Consider the following 22,136-nt stretch of genomic DNA (forward strand, 5'->3'; position numbering starts at 1 on the left):
AAATTATAGATCCCCCTTCCCCTACTCTAAGGACTTGTAAGATTTTTCGGTCCCTCTTCTTACATCAGATTTTATATTTTATAATCAATATATCAACTATTTTCAATTTGAAGGAGATTTCAAAGGATTTCAAGTTATTTTCGGGGGCCACAAAATATTTCAAAGAATTACAAAATTTTCAAATGATTAAAAAATATTTGAAGAGTTTGAAGAAATTACCAAGTAAAATTTCTGAGAGAATATAAATTTTTCAAAGGATTTTGTAAGATTTTAATGATCTTCTAGTAGTTTAATCAGATTTCAAAAGAGTTTACGAAATCAGAAAGAGATACCGCAGGACTTTGATTTTCAGGAATTATAAAGAATTAAGGCCGATTTCCGCTGATTACAAAGGATTTTAAGAAATATTAAAATATTTTAAGGGCCTTGAAGAGATTTTAAAATATTTTGAAAGAATTCACGGGATTTTGAGAGATGTGCAAAAATTTCAAAGAATTTAAAAGAATTTTGATGGATTTAAAGGGGGTTCGATTCTTTCAGGAGATTTCAAAGGACTTCAAGAGATCTAAACAGATTCCAATGTATGTCCATGAATTTTAGAAAATTTTGTCAAATTTAAAAACATTTAACGGAATTTCATAGGATTTCCGAATATTATTATGAAGGTTTTTAAGAGATGTTGAGAAATTGTAGTTGGTCTTACAAGATTTTTAATTATTTTAAGGGATTACCAAAGCTTTTAAGGAATGTCCTTGATCTTTCAAAAAATTTCACATAATTTCATGGATTTAACCCAGTTACAAGAGATTTCAAGAGATTTTTATGTGCAATATCCGTAAAATTCAAAGGATTTCAAGGAATTTTCACAAAATTAAAACATTTTAAGGGATTTACAAAATCTTCAAAGGAATTCACAGGATTTCAAAGAATTCTTGTTGGTTAGAAATTTTACTATTCACTTGAAAATTTAATTACTTGGTTAAAAATTCCACTATTCTTTAAGAGATCACTCTTTTAGTTGAAAATTTTTCTGTTTGGATAGAAAATTCATCTTTTTTGGATGAAAAGTGTACCTTTCGTGGTTAAAAATTCAACTGTTTAAACATGTATCTACTTTGTTGGAAATTTGTCCCTTTGATTCTAAATGCAACAATTTCTTTGAAAATAAATAACTTTTTTTGTTGAAAATTCAACTATTTGATTGAAATTAAATTGGTTTTTAAAAATTCACCTTTTCAGGTTAATAATTTAACTATATATATATATATATATATTTTTTCTAATTCGACCGTTTAATTTAAAATTCTTTGTACTTTGAAAATTTAACTGTTTGGTTAAAACATCAACTATTTTGTTGAAAATTCGAATCTTTTTATTTAAAGTTCAAACATTTGGTTGTAAGTTCATTTTTTTAAACTTTTAGCGATTTAGTTAAATATTCATCTTTCTTCATTGAAACTCATATTTGGTTGTTTAAAATGTACCTGTCTAAGGTTGATAATTCGACTTCCTGATTGAAAATTAAACCATTGGTTGAAAATGTAACTGTTTGGTTAGAAATTCATTCAGAAGAGTTCAAATTTTGGCTGGTTTAATTTGAAGGGTTAGTTTTGATTACTTCAAATAAAAAAATCTTCAGCTTTAACAGATTGTACTTTTGAAATTCAATAAGCGGAAAAAAATCCACGGACTAGTTTGAAGCCAAGTACATGATAGAGGGACTTGCAGCTTCAGGTGGGATTCGAAACACCAGAGCTTCGGTAAAAGTATGTTGAAAAATTACCATAGGCATCGGCTCAGGGATTGATCCCCAGATCTCTCACGTGAAGACCGAGCACCTAACCGCCTGAGTAAGCGTAATTTACTCCGTTCTAGCCTCGTCATACTGCCGGGGATCAAAGAATTTATATGAGAAAAGTGAGAAAGGAAAGTGTAGGAGGAGGTATAAATCGGGAGGTATAAATTTTAGATCAATATAGAATTCCTATGTGGCTTATTTATACAACACGTTCGTTCCGCAAAATCGCTTCGACGCAGGTCGCTAATCAATATCCTTAGCAATCACCTCAGGTGAAGAGCTTCCCAAAGTCAACATGTGTCATACATTACACAAAAATATGCAAACGGACCGATAATTCCATAGTAATATCCATACTCTGCACTCTAATCACATCCACTGAGTAAAGCTTTCCACACGGGCCCATTAATATCCAAGTACGTTCGTTTCAGGCGCCTCGCACTAAAACTAAAGTCTAAAACTAAAAGTCTGAAACTCTAAACGTGAATATGAATCTCTGAGCTCTTAGTACCTCTTTAACATGCCAACTATATCTTGAGTTGTTGGAGGTGAACAGCTCGAGCGAGTGAGCCATAAGCCATAATCCATTTGAGTAGGAATTCCTGTCCCAGATACTCTCACTGTCAAGGAATGATGGTCGAAGAAAAGAGTCCCATTACTTGAGTTTGCGATATACAAAGAGAAAGAAAGAAAATAGGCCCTCGTACGAGGCAAAAGGAGAAAAGAGAGAGCTTGAAAGGTAAAGGAAAACAGCTCCAGAGCAGAAATAAGATTTAGCTATAAACGCGAAAAAGGAGAGCTATTTTTCGCGATTCTTTTGTCTCTGTTTACGTCCACGGTCTTTCTGATTATGAGCACAAAGATCAGACAATCAAGCTTCTGTAGTTGTCCCGATTTTGCTCCTTTTCAGACGTCCAATTCTTTTAATAAAATTCTCTCAAAACATCGTGGAAATATCCCTATTTCCAATAAAAGATTGCTTTTTCAGTACCTTGGGAGAAGAAGCCTTTATTTTTCGACTAATGTCAAGAGTTATTGATTTATAATTAATCTGTTTCGATGGAAAATTCGTCTTTTTGGATTAAAAATTCATCTTTTGCTAGAACATTCATCTTAGTGGATTGGAAATTGATCTTTTATGGTTAAAGGTTAATTTAATTTTTGGGTTTAAAAGTCAAATTTTTTCTAAAAGTTAATTCATTTTCTTAAGTTTGAATGACAAAGCTGAATTAGTGGGAGATCATATTGACTGTATGAAATAAATGGTCAAATAATTGTTTATGAAATGGTTTTGATTTTAGCTATTTATTTTATAATACCCCAGAGTCGCTTTTTAGTAACCCCCTATTTAGTAATGTGTAGAACTGCTGGCCCACGCAGTTTTTCAGGGCGCAGGGCAAGAGACGTTTGCGAATATCGCCTCGGAATGGCCGCTGTGCGCGAGAACTCAGTCAAGTTTATGGCGTAATATTAAGCATTACATTTGGAAACGGTTCAGGTTGCTCTGTCTACTTACGTTTCGATTCACCCGGTTAAGCAACAAAGCTACTGGCAGGCAACCCCCGACACTGTTACTAAGCCAGGAGTTTGGTGTAAAACCAACATCATTATACAAATAAAATTTCTAAACGAAAATCCAAGAAAACATTTTTTAATTTGGATGGCAGTTAGTTTGAAATGTCTACTATTGAAATTAGGGTGTCTATTCACCTCGAAAACCTTTATATGTCATTTTGATTTAATAATGTAAAATTAATTAATAATCTGTTACATTTGTAGAAGTAATGTTACAATCTTGGATTTATCTATCTTGTTATAAAGTAGTCTCTCTATCGTAGAAAATTAATCTTATTCGTAAAGAATTCTTCTTTTTCTTTGAAAATTCAACAGTTTATTTCATTTTTTTCTCTTTTGACTGCAAAATGTTTTTTAGTGAAAAACTCAAATGTTTTTTATTTAAATTAAAAATCTTTGTTAAAATTGAAACCTTTTGCTTGAAGGTTCATAATTTTATTCAAAAACTTATTTCTTTGATTGAAAATTCAATTCTTGTGTTGAAAATTAATTTAAAATTTTGACTGAAAGTTTTATTTTCTCTTGGTTGAAAAATTCTCTTTTGTTAAAAACTAAACTTTTGAAAATTCGTCTTTTTTTATTGAATTTTGAGAGTTTTTTTTTAATTTTCTGATCATCATGAATTATTACATTTTTTCGCCTAGTATTCATTTTTTTTTAATACCATTACTTGTCTGGAAGTTCAACTATTTCATATTTTTTCTTGTTAAATATTCATCGTTTTAATTAAAAATGTAATTAGTTCAATGAAAATTTGTTTGTTTTTTTTTGGTTTGAAAATTATTTTTTTACTGAAAATTTAACTTTTGCATTTGCAAGTTCAACTATTTTGTTGAATTTTTCTCTGCTTGTAAAATAATTCTCAAATTGAAAATTAAATTACTCCATTTTTGGCTAAAAATTCATATATTTTGTGGAAAATTCGTCTTTTTTGGTAGAAAATTAATTTTCTTGGTTGAAAACTGACCTTTTTGCTGAAAATTTATTTCTTTGGTTCAATATTTACTTATTTGGTTAAAAATTCACCTTCTTTAGTTGAAAATCCATGTATTTTGTTAAAGATTCATATTTTTTTGTAGAAAATTCACCATTTCGGTTGAAAATGCAAATAATTGGTTAAACATTCTTTTATCATTTGGAAAAAGCAATATTAATCCCTGAAATGTTAGAAATTTTAAGAGTTTTAAGTTGAACTCAATAAATTATCAAAATAAAAAAGGATTTATTTTGTTTTAGTATTATTTATTTATTGACTTGATGTTGATCATATATTTAAGATTATCTTCTGATATAATTTGTCAAAGCTTTTTAAATTAAATCCCCAGAAACTTTTACCATTAAGAAATTGCTTATCTTTTAATAAAGCTACTTTCACCTATGAAAAACAGTTATATACATTTACATATGAATGATACTATATTCACTCATTTAGATATTTATAAGGATTAACAAAAATATATGATTCATAAAAAACCCGTGAAATGTTATTTTGAAAATTATAATTGTAAAAAAATGTAAAAATGCATAAAATACTTGAATGGCTCCGTAATTTTAAAACTGTTCAGCTTTGCAGGTTTGAGTTTATTCCCAATTTTTTACCCCCCAATTTTTTCATTTTGAATGTGTCTATTTTTTAAAACTTTAATTTCTGTCTTCGAAATTTTGAGTGCCCTAAATTTAAAATTATTCAATTTTGTATACATGAACTGTAAAATTTTAGTTTTAAGTTTGATATTGTGCAATATAAGCATTTAAATAGTTTAAATGTTTCTTATTTGCAGATTATCGAATTTCTAATTTGAATTTGTTCAATTTTAAAGGCTTTTAATTCAAAATTGTTTAAATATACTAAACTTATACACTAACTTAAAGGCCAAACTTTTTTTAATTGATCGGATATTGAAGATTTTCTTATGTTGTACAATTCGGAAAAGTTTAAATTTGAAACTTTCAGTTAAAAAATATTCCATTTTGAAGGCATCCAACTTAAAACGCCCATTCAATTTGAAATTGTAAAATTTGGAAACATTGTGAAGTAAAATAATCGTGCTGGAATTTTTAATGTTAATTTAAATATTCATTGGTAAATTAAATAGAATTTAAAATAATTGTTTTGAATGTAATATATAATTTCGAAGGTCTTTAAATTAATATTATTTGACTTAGAATGATTTTAATTTGAAATTGGTTTGATTTACATTGCTACAATAATTCGGAATGATTTATAGCAATGTACTTTTACCTGAGAACTGTATTTGTGTAAAATTATTAATATTATTAAAAAGATCCAATTATAAAAATCTGCATTTTGAAACCTCACTCTTATAGTAAAAATTTATAAAATTATAAATTACAAAAAAGTGAAAATGCTGGTCTGAGAAACCTAAAATTATATTCACAAAAAAAGTTGGGAACTTGTGAGAAGGATAAAATTAGGAATTTCTAGATAATAATCATATTTATTGATCTGCCTTTATTACATTAATGAAGGTGTTTGAGTACTACTTAAAATGTAGAGTTCCATGTTGGCTTACGATGTTCCTTTTAGGGTGATTAGTAAATTTACATTAGCAGCTCTCTCTCTCTCTCTCTCTCTCTCTCTCTCTCTCTCTCTCTCTCTCTCTCTCTCTCTCTCTGTGTGTGTGTGGCCAGTCAATTTTGATGATATTATCACAATATCCAATGTGTTGAGAGAAACCTGTCAGTTATTACTCGTTGATAAGCTTTTGCTCAACGCCATAATTTAATTTGTGAAAAAGATTTAATTGGGGCGCGTAGAGCAATTTGCAAACATGATATTGTCGATTACTGTTTCGAAACTTCAACTATATTTAAATTAGGTTTCCTTCAAACTGAAACTCTTTATAATTTTACATTTAGTAAATTGGATTTTCTGATACCACACTATTTACGTATTTAAAATTTCTATTCTACATTGTATACGTTTTTATTAATGACATAGTGAATTTAATAATATAAAATTTGTAATGCCCTTTTTTAATTTAAATCATTTAAATGCCTTTTGCTTTTTAACTTCGCAATTCAAAGGTTTTTAGTCTCCGGATCAGTGCCATCCAAGGTATATTTGCTTGATCTGGAAATCCGATTACCTGTCCGTTTGCTTCCAGGTCTTTTCAGGATAAAATTCCTTAATACCAGAAAAGTTGAAAAAAATCCTTAAGCCGATTTAAAGAGCATTGAGAACCTCAGAAGTCGAAGGGTCTTTAAAGTTGTTTCAACTTTTTTAATCTGTCTTTTTGTCGGGGTGGCCGTAGGCCAATAAAAATCTTAATATCAGGGAAAATTAAGGGAATTTAATTGCTCAGGAAAAGTCAGGGATTTTAAAAAAATCTTGCAAAAGACATGGAATTTTTATAAGAGGCACTTTAAATAACTGTCCAGGATAATAACATTTTAAATCTTAAATTTATTTACGATTATTGGTCAGGAAAAATAAAAAATTGGTCAAGGAAAAATTAAGGAATTTTAAAAATGAAGTTTCGGCCACGCTGATATAATATTCTTGTTTTTAATTTGTTTGCTTTTCATCTCTATTTCTTCTTTTTCCATCGCTTCCTCCTGAAGATTATATTTTTATTTAACAATTTTATTCATTGATTGAAAATTTGTCTTTTTGACGTAAAAAATTCATATTTTTTTGCAAAAAATTAATCGTCTTAGTTGAAAATGTGTCCTTTTGGCTTAAAAATGCATCTCTTTTGGAGAAAATTCATCTATTTCGGTTGAAATATCAACTATTACATTTTTTGTAGAGAGTTCATGTTTGTAGGTTGAGAATTGAACTATGTGTTTAAAGATTCGACTATTTTGTTAAAAATTCAATTATCTGCTGAAAAAATCGTATTTTCCCTTGAGAATTTAACTATTTGGTTGAATGTGCAACTTTTTTTGGTTGAAGTTTAATCTTTCTTTATTAAAAATGCATTTTTTGCCTATTTGAGCTTCTTCCAAAAAATTGATTAATTTTCTTTAAAAGGTAACTATTTTTTTATGAAGTGTAATCTTTTTTCTTTAAAAATTCGACCATTTGTATGAAAATTCTACAATTTGGTTAAAAAATTAACTATTTCTTGAAAAATTAACTATTTGTTTGAAAATTTAAATATTTTTTGAAAATTTAAATATTTGTTTGAAAATTTAACTATTTTGTGAAGAAGTCATCTTTTCGGTCGAAAGGTCAACTGTTTTATCAGAGAATTTAGAAAATGAACTTCTGCAGCCATACTGTTTATTGTTATATATTTAAATATAAACGAGGTGTTCTATCTTTTTAATTCTGAAGTCAGTTGTTTATTCAGGAAAGAGTTTAGGAATTTAATTAAATTTTGTTGTTGTTAGTTCTTAGCAAAAAGTAGAAAATTTAGATACTGATGTTCAATCTTTTTCCAGGTCGGCGAGAGAGACACACTCACTTCAGTAGCAGCGAGATTTGATACAACGCCATCCGAGTTGAGTAAACTTAATAGGCTTGGAAGCACGTTTGTTTATTCTGGACAACAATTATGGGTTCCTGCAAAAGGAGAAGGTTTTTCAGTAGATGGTTCGACAGCCGAAGCACCGAGTCCGGATCCTTATCACGATCACGACTCCCAAGATGATCTTCCACCCGAAGAAAAAGGTGATTTTAAGCGAATTTCTATTTCCTAGGTATCGTTATTTCTGAAAAAACTAAAACGACGGGAGATATTTTAATTAAATGATTGGGGCTGAAAAGGACATTAAAATAAGTACAGAAAGCGTCCCCTACTAGGAAAAGGGTTCAAATTTATTTTAAGGGTGTTTTTAGCATCCCCAAAAAAGTTCAAGGAAGGAAATCGATACTTCATTACAACCAGAACCACGGGAAATTTTATGATTCATATATTTGAGTTACAAATCACTTCAAAACGAGTTCAAGAAGTGTCCCCTAACAGGAAAAGCGTTGGAATTTATTTTAAAGATACGGAAATGAAGATTTTCTAACACTCAAAACCACGGACATTTTTTCATTAAACCATTGGGTTTGAAAATCACTTCTAAATAAATGCAGAAAGCAAGAATGTTTAAAAAGTGTTAAAATATCCCTTAAAATAAATTCAAATACACTTTCGAGGAGAGGACGCTTTCTGCATTAGTTTTGAAGTGATTTTTCAACGAAGTAGCTTATCCACAAAATCTTGCATTTCAGATTTTGAAAAGAGTGACGTCAAAATAGGATGTTTTTAGTCTATTTTTTGGGCCTCGCTAGGGACCTGGGTAAAATATATAAAAATATGTTACAGGTATCAAATTACTCGTAATTTAATTCCAAAGTGAGCATCGGTTTTTTTTAATTAAAAAAAATTACCCCTATTTAGGGGTTGAGAAGACCCCAAAAAAATTAAAAAATAGAAAATAAGACTAATTATAAAATCATTTTTCACATCAACCCCTTACCAATCAAGAAAATACTTGATTTTATAATTAGTGATATTTTATATTTTTCAATTTTTTGTCTTCTCAACCCCTAGATAGAGGTAATTTTTTGAAATTTAAAAAAAACGAAAAGCGATATTATTTTGATTTTCAATTACGAGTAATTTGATACCTGTAACATATTTTCATATTTTTCCCCTAGGTCGCTAGGGAGGTCCAAAAAATAGGCTCACTTTGTCGTCACTCTTTCGATTTTCTTTCCTGAATCCTTAAGGAATGATAAAACAATCCTTCAAATAAATTCATCGAATTTTTCTGATGGGAGGTGTTTCCCAGATTTATTTTGAACTAATTTCCGTTCCCAATAGTTCCGTTTTGGTTTTAGAAAATGTTAATTTCCTTGCATGAATGTTTAAGGGAAGTTAAAACAACCCAAAAACTTTTCTTTATTAGGTTTGATGTACAGAATATGAGGCATTTAAAAAATCTAACTAAAAGTTTTTTAGAAGCAATTGTTTGAGTACAAACTGTCCATTTTTTGATGATTTTCTCTTGAATAATAATTAATGTGCAGGTTCGAAATTATAAAATAATATTATAATGAGGCATTTTTTTAAACTGAAAATGTTTGAAATTGGAATCCTTTTTTTAATTAAACAGATTTTAAATAAGATAAATACAAATACTTACAAAATGAATATAGAAAAATTATCAAAGTTTTTGTCATATTGGGATTTTCTTTCAATTTAAATATTTCTGAATTTGTTTGCTTCTATATTGAATATTTATCTGAAAAAAAAATAGAAATTGTCTATTTCGCTTTAAAAAAACTTGAAGCTCCTCTTTATAAAATATATTTTGAAAAGAAATGTTTTAAACTATTTATTAAATTGCTTGTTAAGCATGATTTTTTGGTTTAAAATTAATTTTTTCAACTGAACAACTAAGTTTTCCATTCTGGGTTGAAAACTGATCTTTTCTAGTTGAAAATTCGTCTTTGTTGGTGATAAACTAAGTCTCTTAATTTAATGTGTTTTTGGTTAAAAATACAAGTGTTTGTTTGAAAATTAAATTTTTTGTCGGAAATTCATATTTTGGTACTTTCGGCTTGAATTTTCAATAATTTGAATGATCTTTTTTTTTCTTGATTGCAAAATCTTTATTTGTTGAAAATAAGTCTTTTTGTTTAAAAAATGTATCTACTTTATTAAAAATGATTCTTTTGTTGTTGACAATTCATAATTTTAGTTGAAAAATCATGTCTGATTGATACTTAGAGTAGTTAGTTGAAAATTCGTCTTTTTGGTAGAAAATGAATATTTGCGGGATGAAATTTCAACTATGTTGTAGAACTTTGTTAAAAATTAATTATATTGGTTGCAGGTTTGTAATAATTTCAGTCGAAAATTCATCCGTTTGGTTAAAAATTCATATTTTCGGGTCGAAACACAATCTTTTTTACAGAAAATTCGTCTTTTGGCTTGAAAGTTCAACAATTTGCATAAACTTTTTCTTCTTTCTTGACTGAAAAATCTAAAGTTGCTGAAAATTCTTCTTTTGATTGAAAAATTAACCTGCTTCATTAAAAATTCCCTTTTCTTGTAGAAAATTTACCATTTTAGTTGAAAAATCATCTCTTCGGTTGAAAAGTAGACTATTTGGTTTAAAATTTGCAATTTTTTTGGTAGTTTAATTACTTTGTTGAAAATTCTTTTTTTCTGTTGAAGATTTATCATTTTAGTTGAAAATTCATCACTTTGTTTAAAAAATTAAACTGTACTGTTTAAATTGAGAGTTGAATTAAATTAAATTAATTTAATTTAATTGAGAATTCAGCCATTTATTAAAAATTCAAATGTTTTTGGTTGGAGTTAAAATAATTTTGTTCGAAAATTCCATTATTTGGTTCAATATTCCTCTATGTAGGTAGAAAATTTCTATATTTGGTTAATAATTCAACTGTTTTGTTGAAAATTCCAGTTTCTGGTTAATAATTTAACTATTTTTTTGAAAATGTAAGTTTTTTTTGTAAGTCATACTTTTGAGTCAAAAGTTTAACTGTTTTATTCAACATTCGTCTATTTGGACAGAAAATTCTTCTTTTGGCTTGGAATTTCAACAATTTGGATTAACTTTTTGTACTTTCTTCACTAAAAAGTCTTCATTTGCTGAAAATTCGTCTCTTTGATGGAAAAATTGACCTATTTTGATAGAAATTAATTTTATTTGAAAATTCATCTCTTTGCTTGAATAATTGAACTGTTTTTTAGGTTGAATTATCAATATATATAGTTTTTGTTACAAATTCATCTTTTTGATAAGAATTCAACTGTTTTTGGTAGACGTTTAAACATTTTTGTTCGAAAATTCCATTATTTGGTAAAAAATTCCTCTAGTTAGGCAGAAAATTTTAATATAAGGTTAATAATTCAACTGTTTTGTTGAAAATTCTAGTTTTTATTTAATAATTCAACTATTTCGTTGAAAATTAAAGTATTTTGTTAAAAAGTCAACTGTTTTGTTCAAAATTCGTCTATTTGGACAGAAAATTAGTCTCTTTGGATTGTAAATTCATATTTTTTGGCCAAAATAAATAAATTAGAAACTGTTTAATTTTATTTGAAAACTCTTTATTTTGCTTTAAAAAAATCTGTATTGAAAATTTTACAAGATTAGTATTCTGATCTTTGAATGTCAAAGGTCAGGGAAAGTGTAAAAATTGGTCAGAGAAAAATCAGGGAAGTTTTGAAAGTGAAGTTTTTCTGCCGTTCTGACTGTACCACTCAGCAGCTTGATTAAAAATAAAATTGGTCGTTTAAAAACGTGGAACTTTGTCAATAAACAAAGAACTGTCAGTTTGACTTAAAGCCTATTTATCAATCAAAGATAAAACCTGTCAGTATAGAATCATTATTCCAAAGCTATAATCTAAAGTTGTATCCTCTTATTCCTTCCTCTCTTCTCTGTTCCTTTCGTTGAATGCTAAGTCCGTCATTAATTATACATCGTCGCGTACTCTTGAGTTACACAATTATCCATAATTGCAACCTAATCCCCCCAAGAGAATTCTTGTGTCATCTTGTGTTTTCGATCAGCTGATTTCCTATAAAAACGTCTCCCATCGAGCGAATCAACATGGCACCTCCTGTCACTTTTGTTCAACACGCATGGAATTACATCTGATAATGTGGTGCTATCTGCTTCAGAAGCTTGAGAAATTGATCTCCACCTGTTCAAATATTAAATAATCTGATAAGAGTCTCCTCGAATTGTGCTCGCCTTAAAACAGTTCTTTCATCACCTGTTTAACGTTTAAATCATGGAATATTGAGGTTATGTTCCAAAGAACAGGTACTGTATTTTATCGAGCGGCCTTTTCATTTTCCTAATTAGATTTAACCAGTAAGACTACTGTACTAGAAACACACAGTGAACAAAATTTCTTCCTGCTATTCATTCTTTTTTCCTCACAGCCTTTCCAGAAAGTCGATCCTCCAGATTCAAGGTTTCTGATTACAAAATTTTGTCCCCTCAGAAGATTACATCATATCCAGAGATTTTATATTTAATTTAAACTCTACGAGACGAGTAGAGGGCAATGGCATGTAGAATTGTTACGAGTGCAGTTGCAAAACACAATCGCAATTTTTACGACTCATAAAATTGATTAAATCCTCTTGTGGCTCCGCTTTCTTTCTGTGGATTATCGCTGGCTTGTTTTATTTCCATATGGATGCCTTGTGTCCTAGTTTTGTTTCTAAAAGTAGTTTTTAATTTTCTGAAATTAGGGGATAGCTTTATAGTTTTTGTTTGGATTTAGATTCGATTTAGATTCTTTTGTCTATAATTTTCACTATTTTAAGTTCCTAGCGATTGTTGGAAGTGTCTAATTAAATGCATTTTTACAGAACTTTTGGACAATTTGAGACCGGCTTCTCCCAAGCCTGGACACTTGGAAAGAATTAAAACACCTCAAAATACCACAGCCATGGAAGAAGATGAACCTTATAAAGAAAGGTTCCTCAAAATCAACGTTCGTCACATAACAGATGGACAGGTAACTTTTTTTTATGTAAATATCAGGATGTCTACCCTATTTGGAAAACCTGAAATTGTTAGAGAATTTTTATATACCTGGAAAATTCTGGAAATGTAAGAATTTTTGTTTAAAGCCAAAGAACTTTTCCGAGAGTTTTCCCACTTTTTTTTAAAATTAAAATATAAAATTTAATAAAGTGATTCTTTATTTGTAAAAGTACCTTTATATCACTGGACTTAACTATTTTGTTGGAAATTCGTCTTTTTTATAATAGCTTAATTTTCTTGGTCAAAAGTTTTTGATTAAAAATTAAATTCTTTTTGTTTTACGTTAAATGCGTCTTTTTGAGCTTTAAAGTACGTCATTTTTCATGAACTTTTTCCTTGTTTCTTGACTCAAAAATAATTGATTGTTAAAAATTGTTTTTCTTTTTTTAATTTGAAAAATTAAACTACTTTGTTGATAATTCTTTTTTTGTTTAAGATTCATCATTTCAGTTAGAAAACCATCTCTGCATCAGTCACATTATTTTGTTAAAGCAATTAATTATTTTGTTTAAAATTCTTTTTTTTTTTTGTTAGTTCATCAGGAATTCATATTTTTTGGGACAAAAATTTAATTACTTGGTTGATATGCTTTCTTTTGTTAAAAACTAATTTCTTTAGTTCAAAAATAAGCCATTCGATTGAAATTGTGTTTTCTCTTTGGCTAAAAACGAATTTTTTATTGCAAATTTAATAATTCCAGTTTAAACTTAACTATTTTGATGAAAATCTGTTAATTTTTTTAAATTAATTTATTTTAACTCAATATTTAACTATTCTAGTTGAATGTTCAATCATTTTAGTTGAAAATTCGCCTCTTCGGTGTTGGTTGACAATTTATCTTTTTAAGTTTAAAATTAATGTAGTTTTTGGAAAATTCGTATTTTTCCAGAAATTAATCTTCTTGTTTAAAATTCAATTATTCTAATTAAAGATTCATAATTTTTATTCAAAATTAATCTTTTTGGTTTAAAATTCAACTATTTCAATGCAATATTCATAATTTTATTTGAAAATTTAACTTTTTTTAATCCTTTTTTTTTGTTAAAAACTAGTTCTTTTTTTTTAACTGAAAATCTAACTAATTCAATTGTATATTCCATCGGTTTTGTTGAAAATTCATCTCCTTTGTTAAACATTGATTTTTTTGAACTAATAATTTAACCATTTAATTTTTGGTTAATAATTTATCTTTAGTAAAAGTAGCTTTATATTACCGGATTTAACTATTTTGTAGAAAATGGATCTTTTCTGGTAATAAATTAATTTTCTTGTTCAGAAATTCACCTTTTTGCTAGAAAATTCAACAGTTTAGTTGAAAATTTGTTTCTCTCTTGACTGAAAAATCTTTCTTTTTTAGGAAATTCAACTCAAGTTGAATATGCGTCTTTTTGGCTGAATTCAAATGTTTCTGAACAAAAATTAAATTTTTTTGGTTGAAATAATTATTAAATACAACATTTTCAATTCAGAATTCCTTTTCTTTGGTTTAAAATGTCTATAATTGTTTGAAACTTGAACTCTTTTGTTAAAAATTCGAATTTTTGTTTGTTAAAGATTCATTTTAATCATAAATTCCTCTCTTTGGTTTAAAATGTAACTATTTTGTTAAAATTTTTTGGTTAAAAAATAGAAAATATTCTAGTTGAAAATTAAACTTATTTTTTTGAATGAAAATTAATTTTTTTTAATTCGAAACAGAATCACTGTTGCCGAAAATTGATCTTTTTTACTTAAAAATTCATATACTTTGTTGAAAATTCGTCTTTTTTGGTATACAATTAATCTTCTTGGTTAAAAAATGATCTCTTTGTTAATTTTTTTTAACTTAAAATTTAACTAATCAATTTTGGTTGAAAACATACTTTTTAAGTTGAAAATATAACTATTTTATTTTTTGTCGATAATTAATCGTTTTTAATTGATAATTCAAGTATCTGACTCAAATTTCATGTATTTGGCTGGAAAATGAGCTATTATTTAAAAAATTATTTTTTTTTTTAAATTAATTTTTTTTACTGAAAAGTTAACTTATTGAAACTTTTTGGTTGAAACATTTTTTTGAAAAATCAACTATTTTGTTAAAAAATTATCTTTCTTAGTTGAAAATAAACTTTTTTATTGAAAAATCATCTTTTCGGGGTTAAAGGTAAAATGTTTCCTAAAAAATCGACGTTTTTCTGCATTGAAAAAAATCATCTTTTTGTTTGAAAATTGAATTGTTTCAAATGACAGTGAATTAATTGTTTGACCGGAATTTAAAAAATTTGTAGCAGAAAAATCTATCCAATTCCTTGAAATATCACATGATATATCTATGTAATTAATTTTAAAATAAGTTCCATTTCAACTCTTTCAATGTGATGGTCAATTGTTAACTTTTGCAATTATAAAAACATTCAGTTTACGAATTATTGAGTTGAATGTGAGTAAATTTTGTATTTTTAACAATTTTGTTGAGTTAGAAAGCAGAAAATGTTAGTTTTTAATTGTTGGCGAATTGGGAGAAGGATCATTTTTTTATTTTTAACAATTTTATTCACTCGAAAGGGAGACAATTTTTGTTGAATTGGAAGAAGCCCTTTTTTAGATTCGTCATTTTTATTGATTTGCAAGGGATATCATTTTTTTCTGCGTTCGAAGAGGACATTTTTTAACGTTTTTATTGAGTTAAAGTAGGAAAATTTTTATTTTCAATAATTTTTCGGATTTTGAGGTGGATCATTTTTTATTGTTAACATATTTTCATTAGCTTGGAAGGGAGAAACTTACTGTTTTCAATTTTTTCTAAATTGAAAGATAAACATATTTTTTATTTTTAAGATTTTAATCGAGTTTTAAGGTAGGAAATTTTACTTTTCACATTTTTCTATACAGGAATAGGGAATTAATTCGTATCGAAATTTTTTATTGAGCTGTAAAGGAGGCAGGTTTGGTCATTAACAGTTATTAGTATTTTTTCCAGAATTAGAAGAGCCCAACTTTTAATTTTTAAGATTCTTTGAGTAGATGGAGGGAAAATTTTATATTTTAAACATTCAGATGAGAGAGCGAACTTATTGTTTTTAATTTTGTATTGAATTGGAACAAGGATATGAATTATTTGTAACGTTTGTATCAATGTTAGTTAAAAGATAGAATCATTTGTAATTTAGATAATTGGAAATGATTGTACATATGTACATTTTTTATCCAGAAATCTTTAAACTGTTCAATTTGCAAAAGTTGAAAATTTTGCAGCTTAATGGCATTTAATTTAAAGTTTTTTAACTGGAAAGTGTTAATAAGTGCCATTTTCTACGTGTAAGTTATTGAGTATTTGAAGTACAAGTTTCTTGAAAGTTTTTCGAAAGAGTTCCACTTTGAGTGCTTTTATTGGCCGTTCAGTTTTAATTAATTAAATTAATTAAAAACGGTCAACCTGCTTTTGTTCCCTAGCAATAGTGCAAAAGTTTTTAAAATGTATATTAGTTTCGTAATATTTCTTCTCTGCAATTTGTTAATTTCCAGGGCGTCGTTGGCGGGGTTTTGCTAGTGACACCAAACGCTGTGATGTTTGATCCAAATGTCTCAGACCCTCTCGTCATTGAGCATGGAGCCGAATCTTATGGTGTCATCGCTCCCATGGAATTCGTGGTGAACGCTGCGATTTATTACGACATCGCGCATATGAGAGTCAGTCACGCAGAGTCAAACAATCAAGATAAAAAGCCGGAAATATACTACATGAAGAAACTTTCGCAGTCAGGAGTCAGCAAATGTCAGTCTCCAGGAAAGGATGAAAATTTCCCCGAATTAACGGCCGACGATAGTGAAAGCGTCTGCAGCTGTGCTGAAAGGGAAGGAGACGCTTTTCCAAAAGCTTTCGAGAGAGATCTTGTCACTCCGACTAATCTACAAGTTGTAAGTTCCAAAATAAAATATTCCAAGTTAATAGACCCACAGATTGCAGATGCATTAAATCAGATAAATTAAATTCTACTATTTTTCTCTCCAGGATGAAAATTCGACTCCGACCAAAGATAAGGATAAGGAAAAGGAGAGCAACGATGAAGCAATTGGAGGTCAAGCAGCTAAAAGTTTGGAGGAACGCAGGCGTTCCATGCTTGATCATCATTGGGCTGTTCCCAGCAAAGATCGGTGCTCGTTATCAGTTGATGATGAGCAGCAAGACTCTCTGAATTTAGACAAAGTAAGACATTAGTCATTAGTGGGGGTTAATTACTCCTGCAATCGGGTGTACACTGAGATCGGGAAATGACAGTGAATTTATGTTTTGATCCGGAATTTTAGAAATTTTTTGAATAAAAAAAAAGCTATCCAAGTGTGATTTCAACAGATTTTTAAGTAATCTGTAGAAATTTCTCAAAGTCGAGAAAATAAATATTACTTCGGTCATCCGTTCATTTTAGAAATTTCACTTTTTATTATTAAGAATTTAATACAAGTGTCTATAAATTAAAAGTCGAAGTTTCGACACCGCTAATGTTTTTCTCAAGGCTGAAAACGAAGAGCTTTTTTTATAATAAAATCGATGAGGTGTAAAATGTCAGTTTTTTTAATTTCAAGAATGATATCAAGGATTAAAAATTAAACATATTTTTTATAACCTCATACGTGAAAACGGTGGTTAAATCAAGAAAATAACTACATTTTGAAGAAAAAAATTTAGCAGCAAAGCGTTTTAAAAGTAGTTAAAAAAGAACAACTGACCATAATATTTTCATTATATATTCAATTTTCAATCATCTGATTGAGTATTATGGTCAGTCGTTCTTTTTTAACAGATGACCTATATAACATTTATTTTTTCGACAAGAAATTTTGGAGTTCTTCAATAAGTTCTCTTAAACAAGTTTTTGTCTCATTGGAACATTTTATATCTTTTTAAATATTCGGTTCAATTTTTATCTTTTTCAATTATGATATCATCAGTTTACAATGCGTAATTCCAAAATCTCTTATTTAAAAATTTTCCGTTTTTTGAATTGTAATTTTTAAGCGTACATTTTTCATTTAAAGAATTTTAAGTTGCAGTTTTCAAGATTAAAAAATTGTTATCGTTTGTAATCGACAACTTTTAGATAAAAAAAAACCTTTTTAGTTGATCGAACAAATACAAATTATAGTAATTATTAACAATTGAACTATACATTAAGGATTAACAAGTGAATCATAATTGATTTTACGAATATAAACGCTCAATTTAAATTTAATAAACTACAATATTTTCCATTTTAAAATAGCTTTAAAATAATATATTTTTAATTAAAACCTTCTATTAAATTAAAAATATTGTTTCAGTATAAAATTTAAAAATTTTTTAAATAATAATCACAAAAAATAACAATTGGCTAATGTTTATAAATATTTAATTGTTAATCTAAAATCAGTAATTATAAATCAAATATTAAAAACTCAACTTTGAACGTTACAATTTCAATTGTTCTATTTGAACAAATTTAATTTTCAAGTAAAATTGTTGAATTTTGACGTATAATAAACATTGAAGATTTCGAACAAAAAATTGAGAAGCTTTTTTAGGGTTGTAAAAGGCTTCAAAATAATAAAAAAACATTTTCTTAAGATTCCTAGGAAAATTGAAAGTGACTTTTTATTTAGAAAAATTAATCGGGAAGATTTTAAGGAAATATTTCTAATTTCGCAGGATTTACAACAAAATTTCAGGAAGAACTCGAATCATTAGAAAAAAATGTTTAGACATTTTGAAAAAATTTTAAAAATAATTTAAAATTTGAATCAATGTAAAACAACATGTAGATTTTTCAAGATTTTGAAATAAAATGTTGAATTTTTTAAACTATTTTAAGTAAAAAGAATTTCACTTTTAATTTAAGAAGTGTTCAGTATATAATTAAAATGTAATCGTTCAATTTTTAATATTTCTAGCTTAAAATTGCTTAAAATTATCTGCAACTCAATTTTTTATGTGATTGAAGCAGTCACCCTGAATCTCCCTTATGAAAAAATATTATAAAAAATTCAGGATAGGTTTATAATCATTTCCCCATAATGAATATATTATGATTTTTTTGCAATTTGAGACAAATATAATTTCTATTTACCTAGAAAAATATGCAAACATCAGGGAATTTTTTTCGAGAAAGAGCTTAATTTATTTAAATTACAATATAAAATTGAATAACAATGATGCTTCATTTATAAAAGTAGCTTTATATTAATGTATTTAACTATGTTTTTGTTTGAAAATTAATCTTTTTCACTTAAAAATTAATGAACTTTGTTGAAAATTTATTCTTTGTGGTAGAAGATTAATCTTCTTATTTGAAAATTCATCTTTTCGGTCGAAAAATCGACAGTTTGTTTGCAAATTTTTTCTCTGTTAACTGCAAAATTTTTCTTAGTAGAAAGTTCAAATCATGTTAAAAATTCATCTTTTTTGGTTGAATTCAACTGTTTTTGATTAAAAATTAAAATTTTCTTTCGTTGAAATATCGACTACTGCATTTTTCGTTTAGAATTAGTCTTTTTGGAACAAAAACTTAATTACTTGGTTGAAAGTTGAACTCTTTTGTTAAAAATGATTTTTTTGGTTGATGATTCATTATTATAATTAAAAATTAATCTTTTTGGACAAAAAATTAACTACTTTATTGAAAATCCGTTTATTCTTTGACTGGAAGTTTGTTTAATCTGAAAATTTAACTATTGGATTTTTGGTTGAAAAATTATCTTTTTTAGTTGAAAATTCGTCCTTTTAGCTAGAAATTCATTTCCTTGTTTGAAAATTCAATTATTCTAGCTATGGGTTCATCATGTCAGTTAAAAATTCATATTTTTGCTTAAAATTCAAGTATTTCACTTGAGTATTCATCGTTCTAGTTAAAAAATTCATCACTTTGTTCGAAAATAATTTTTCAACCAAATTTTTTTTTTTTTAGTTGAAAATTCGTATTTTTTGCTAGAAATTATTATTTTATCTTGAAAATTATTTTTTTTGACAATTCAATTATTGTAGCTAAAATTTCATAATTTTACTTCAAAATTCTTCGCTTTATTTAAAAATGTAACTATTTTCTTGAAAATAAGATTTTTTTTCGAATTTTTTTAAAACTAATGATGCAACTCCTCCAAATGAATATTCCATATTTTTAGTTTGAAATTCATCGCTTCTGTTGAACATTAATTTTTTTAACTGATAATTTAACTATTAAATATATGATTCACAATTTATTTTGTATATTTGAAAGATGATTTATTTCTTTTTTACGAATTTTGTTGAAAATTCGTGTGTTTTGGTTGAAATTAATTTTCTCGAATCAAACATCATACTTTTAGTTCAAAATTTAATTATTCCAGTTAGATAATTCACTAATTTGGTTAAAAAAAAATTTTTTTTAATTAAAATTTAACCATTCCATTTTTTATTGGAAATTGATCTTTTTTAGTTTAAAATTCAGCTACTCGGTTAAAATCTTGTCTGTTTTATTTCAAAGGTCATATATTTCTTGAAAAGTCGTCTTTTTGGTACAAAATTATTCTTTTTGACTGAAAATTCAAGTATTCTATTTAGACATTCATCTATTTGTTTAAAAGTAAAAATATTCGGTAGAAAGATCAGCACTTCTGTTAAAAATTCAGCTTTTCGGTTTAAAATTCATCCGTTCCAGTTGAAGATCCATCAATTTATTTGAAAATTTATTACTTTGGTTGAAAATGTCTTTGATTTTTTGTTAGTGGATAATTAATTTTTTTAACTGAGAGTTTAAGTAATTCTATTTTTTGTTGAAAACTTATCTTTTTCAGTTAAAAATCCAACTGTTTTGTTAAAAATTGATCTTTTTTTTTACTTGAAAAGATAGAAATTTGAAACAGTTTAAATTGAATTTACTATGGTACCCACATTAATTTTACCTAAATGTGCACTGAATTTTAAGTATAAAAAAGGGATTTCTGGTGAAATTTGGAAAATAAATTAAATTTCTAGGGATTCTAAAGAATTTTAAAATATATCAAAAATGTCAAGGGATTTCAAAGAAATTTCTAGGATTTCCAATAATTTCCAGGAAATTTTTGAGAAAATTAAACAATAAATGAAATTTCACAAGATTTAAAGGATTTAATTAAATCTCCAAGTATTTCAAAGATTTCTAGGAATTACACGTTTTGTTGCAGGGAACTTTAATAAACAAGTTTAATTCAATTGATATTTAAGAAATTTAAAATGATTTATGCAATACGTCATTGAATTTGGTAGGATTTTCAAAGATTTCAAGGAATTACCAAGAATTTCACAAAATTCAAGAAGAAAAGATTTATTGGACCTTCAGATTCCTACAAGTTTTCATGGATTTCAAATAAATTTTAAGCGATTTTAAATATGTCAACGGAATTCACAGATTTTTTCTGTGTAAAGTTTATCTGTGCAGAATCGCTATGTTTGTATACTTTCATTCAAAATTATTATTGGTCTAAAATAAAATTTTCATTTGTATTTTCTCGAGTTTTTACAGTAATTCTCTAAATTATTTTGTATTATTTATTCCAATGCTAATTAATTATTCTATAATTGTACACAAAAAATCAGAGTAATTAACTCCTCGATAAGTAATTATGTAATTTTTGAAAGTTGATTTCGGAAATTGAGAGTTTTAAGATTGAGTTTTGTTAATTTTCGGTGGAATTTCGTAGGTTGATCCACCCAAAACCAATGCCATTCCCGAAGAAGAAGGATCTCTAGTCAAACAGTCCTGTCACGACTCCGGCATCGACATCCGCGATCCGAATCCTCCACTTCCCGTGGTCCAACAGATCCCTTCCAAAAAAGTCTATTCCGATGCAGACATTGTCCTCTCCTCGGATTGGGTTCCACCGATTACGATCGCCCCGACAAATTCTACGACTACTTTTGAAACCAATTCAGCAGCCAATGGTCGGAAAAAGGCAAGTTCCGTTTCATTTAGTTTAGATAGTAACACCGAAGAGGTGGAGAAGGACGACGACCACCACAAGGATGATGATAAACCAGAAACGCGTAAGAATAAGGTAACTTTTTGATTTTTAAATATTTTCAAACTGCTTTAATATTATTTCTGCAGGGTGACCACTAGGGTGGTCCAAAAATGAGTTGACAGTTTTTTTTTGACAGTTCTCATTTTTTTACATATCGCCTGGAAATTTTTTCTAATCCGTACAAAAATAAATCCATTTTTTTCATGATATCAAGGGTTGCAGTCTATAACTATTAAATTTATGACTGACAATCTATCTTTTTATTTAAAAG

At 27.5% G+C, this 22,136-nt stretch overlaps 1 protein-coding gene across 7 annotated transcripts in view; it reads left to right on the plus strand.

The window, feature by feature from the left end:
• LOC117179880 (TLD domain-containing protein 2) overlaps positions 1 to 22,136 on the plus strand; it is a 461,266-nt gene that overhangs the window by 366,776 nt on the left and 72,354 nt on the right. For 6 of the 7 annotated variants that reach the window (XM_033372057.1, XM_033372055.1, XM_033372056.1 and 3 more), the window contains 5 exons: positions 7,784 to 8,012; positions 12,697 to 12,845; positions 16,382 to 16,774; positions 16,869 to 17,063; positions 21,545 to 21,898. In XM_033372057.1, the coding sequence (XP_033227948.1) occupies positions 7,784 to 8,012; positions 12,697 to 12,845; positions 16,382 to 16,774; positions 16,869 to 17,063; positions 21,545 to 21,898 (1,320 nt within the window). Of the gene's footprint in view, positions 1 to 7,783; positions 8,013 to 12,118; positions 12,140 to 12,696; positions 12,846 to 16,381; positions 16,775 to 16,868; positions 17,064 to 21,544; positions 21,899 to 22,136 lie in introns of those variants that run through there. The other variant, XM_033372061.1, reaches the window with a different exon arrangement.

This window comes from Belonocnema kinseyi, chromosome 9 (genome assembly GCF_010883055.1).
Source record: "Belonocnema kinseyi isolate 2016_QV_RU_SX_M_011 chromosome 9, B_treatae_v1, whole genome shotgun sequence".
Taxonomy (NCBI): domain Eukaryota; kingdom Metazoa; phylum Arthropoda; class Insecta; order Hymenoptera; family Cynipidae; genus Belonocnema; species Belonocnema kinseyi.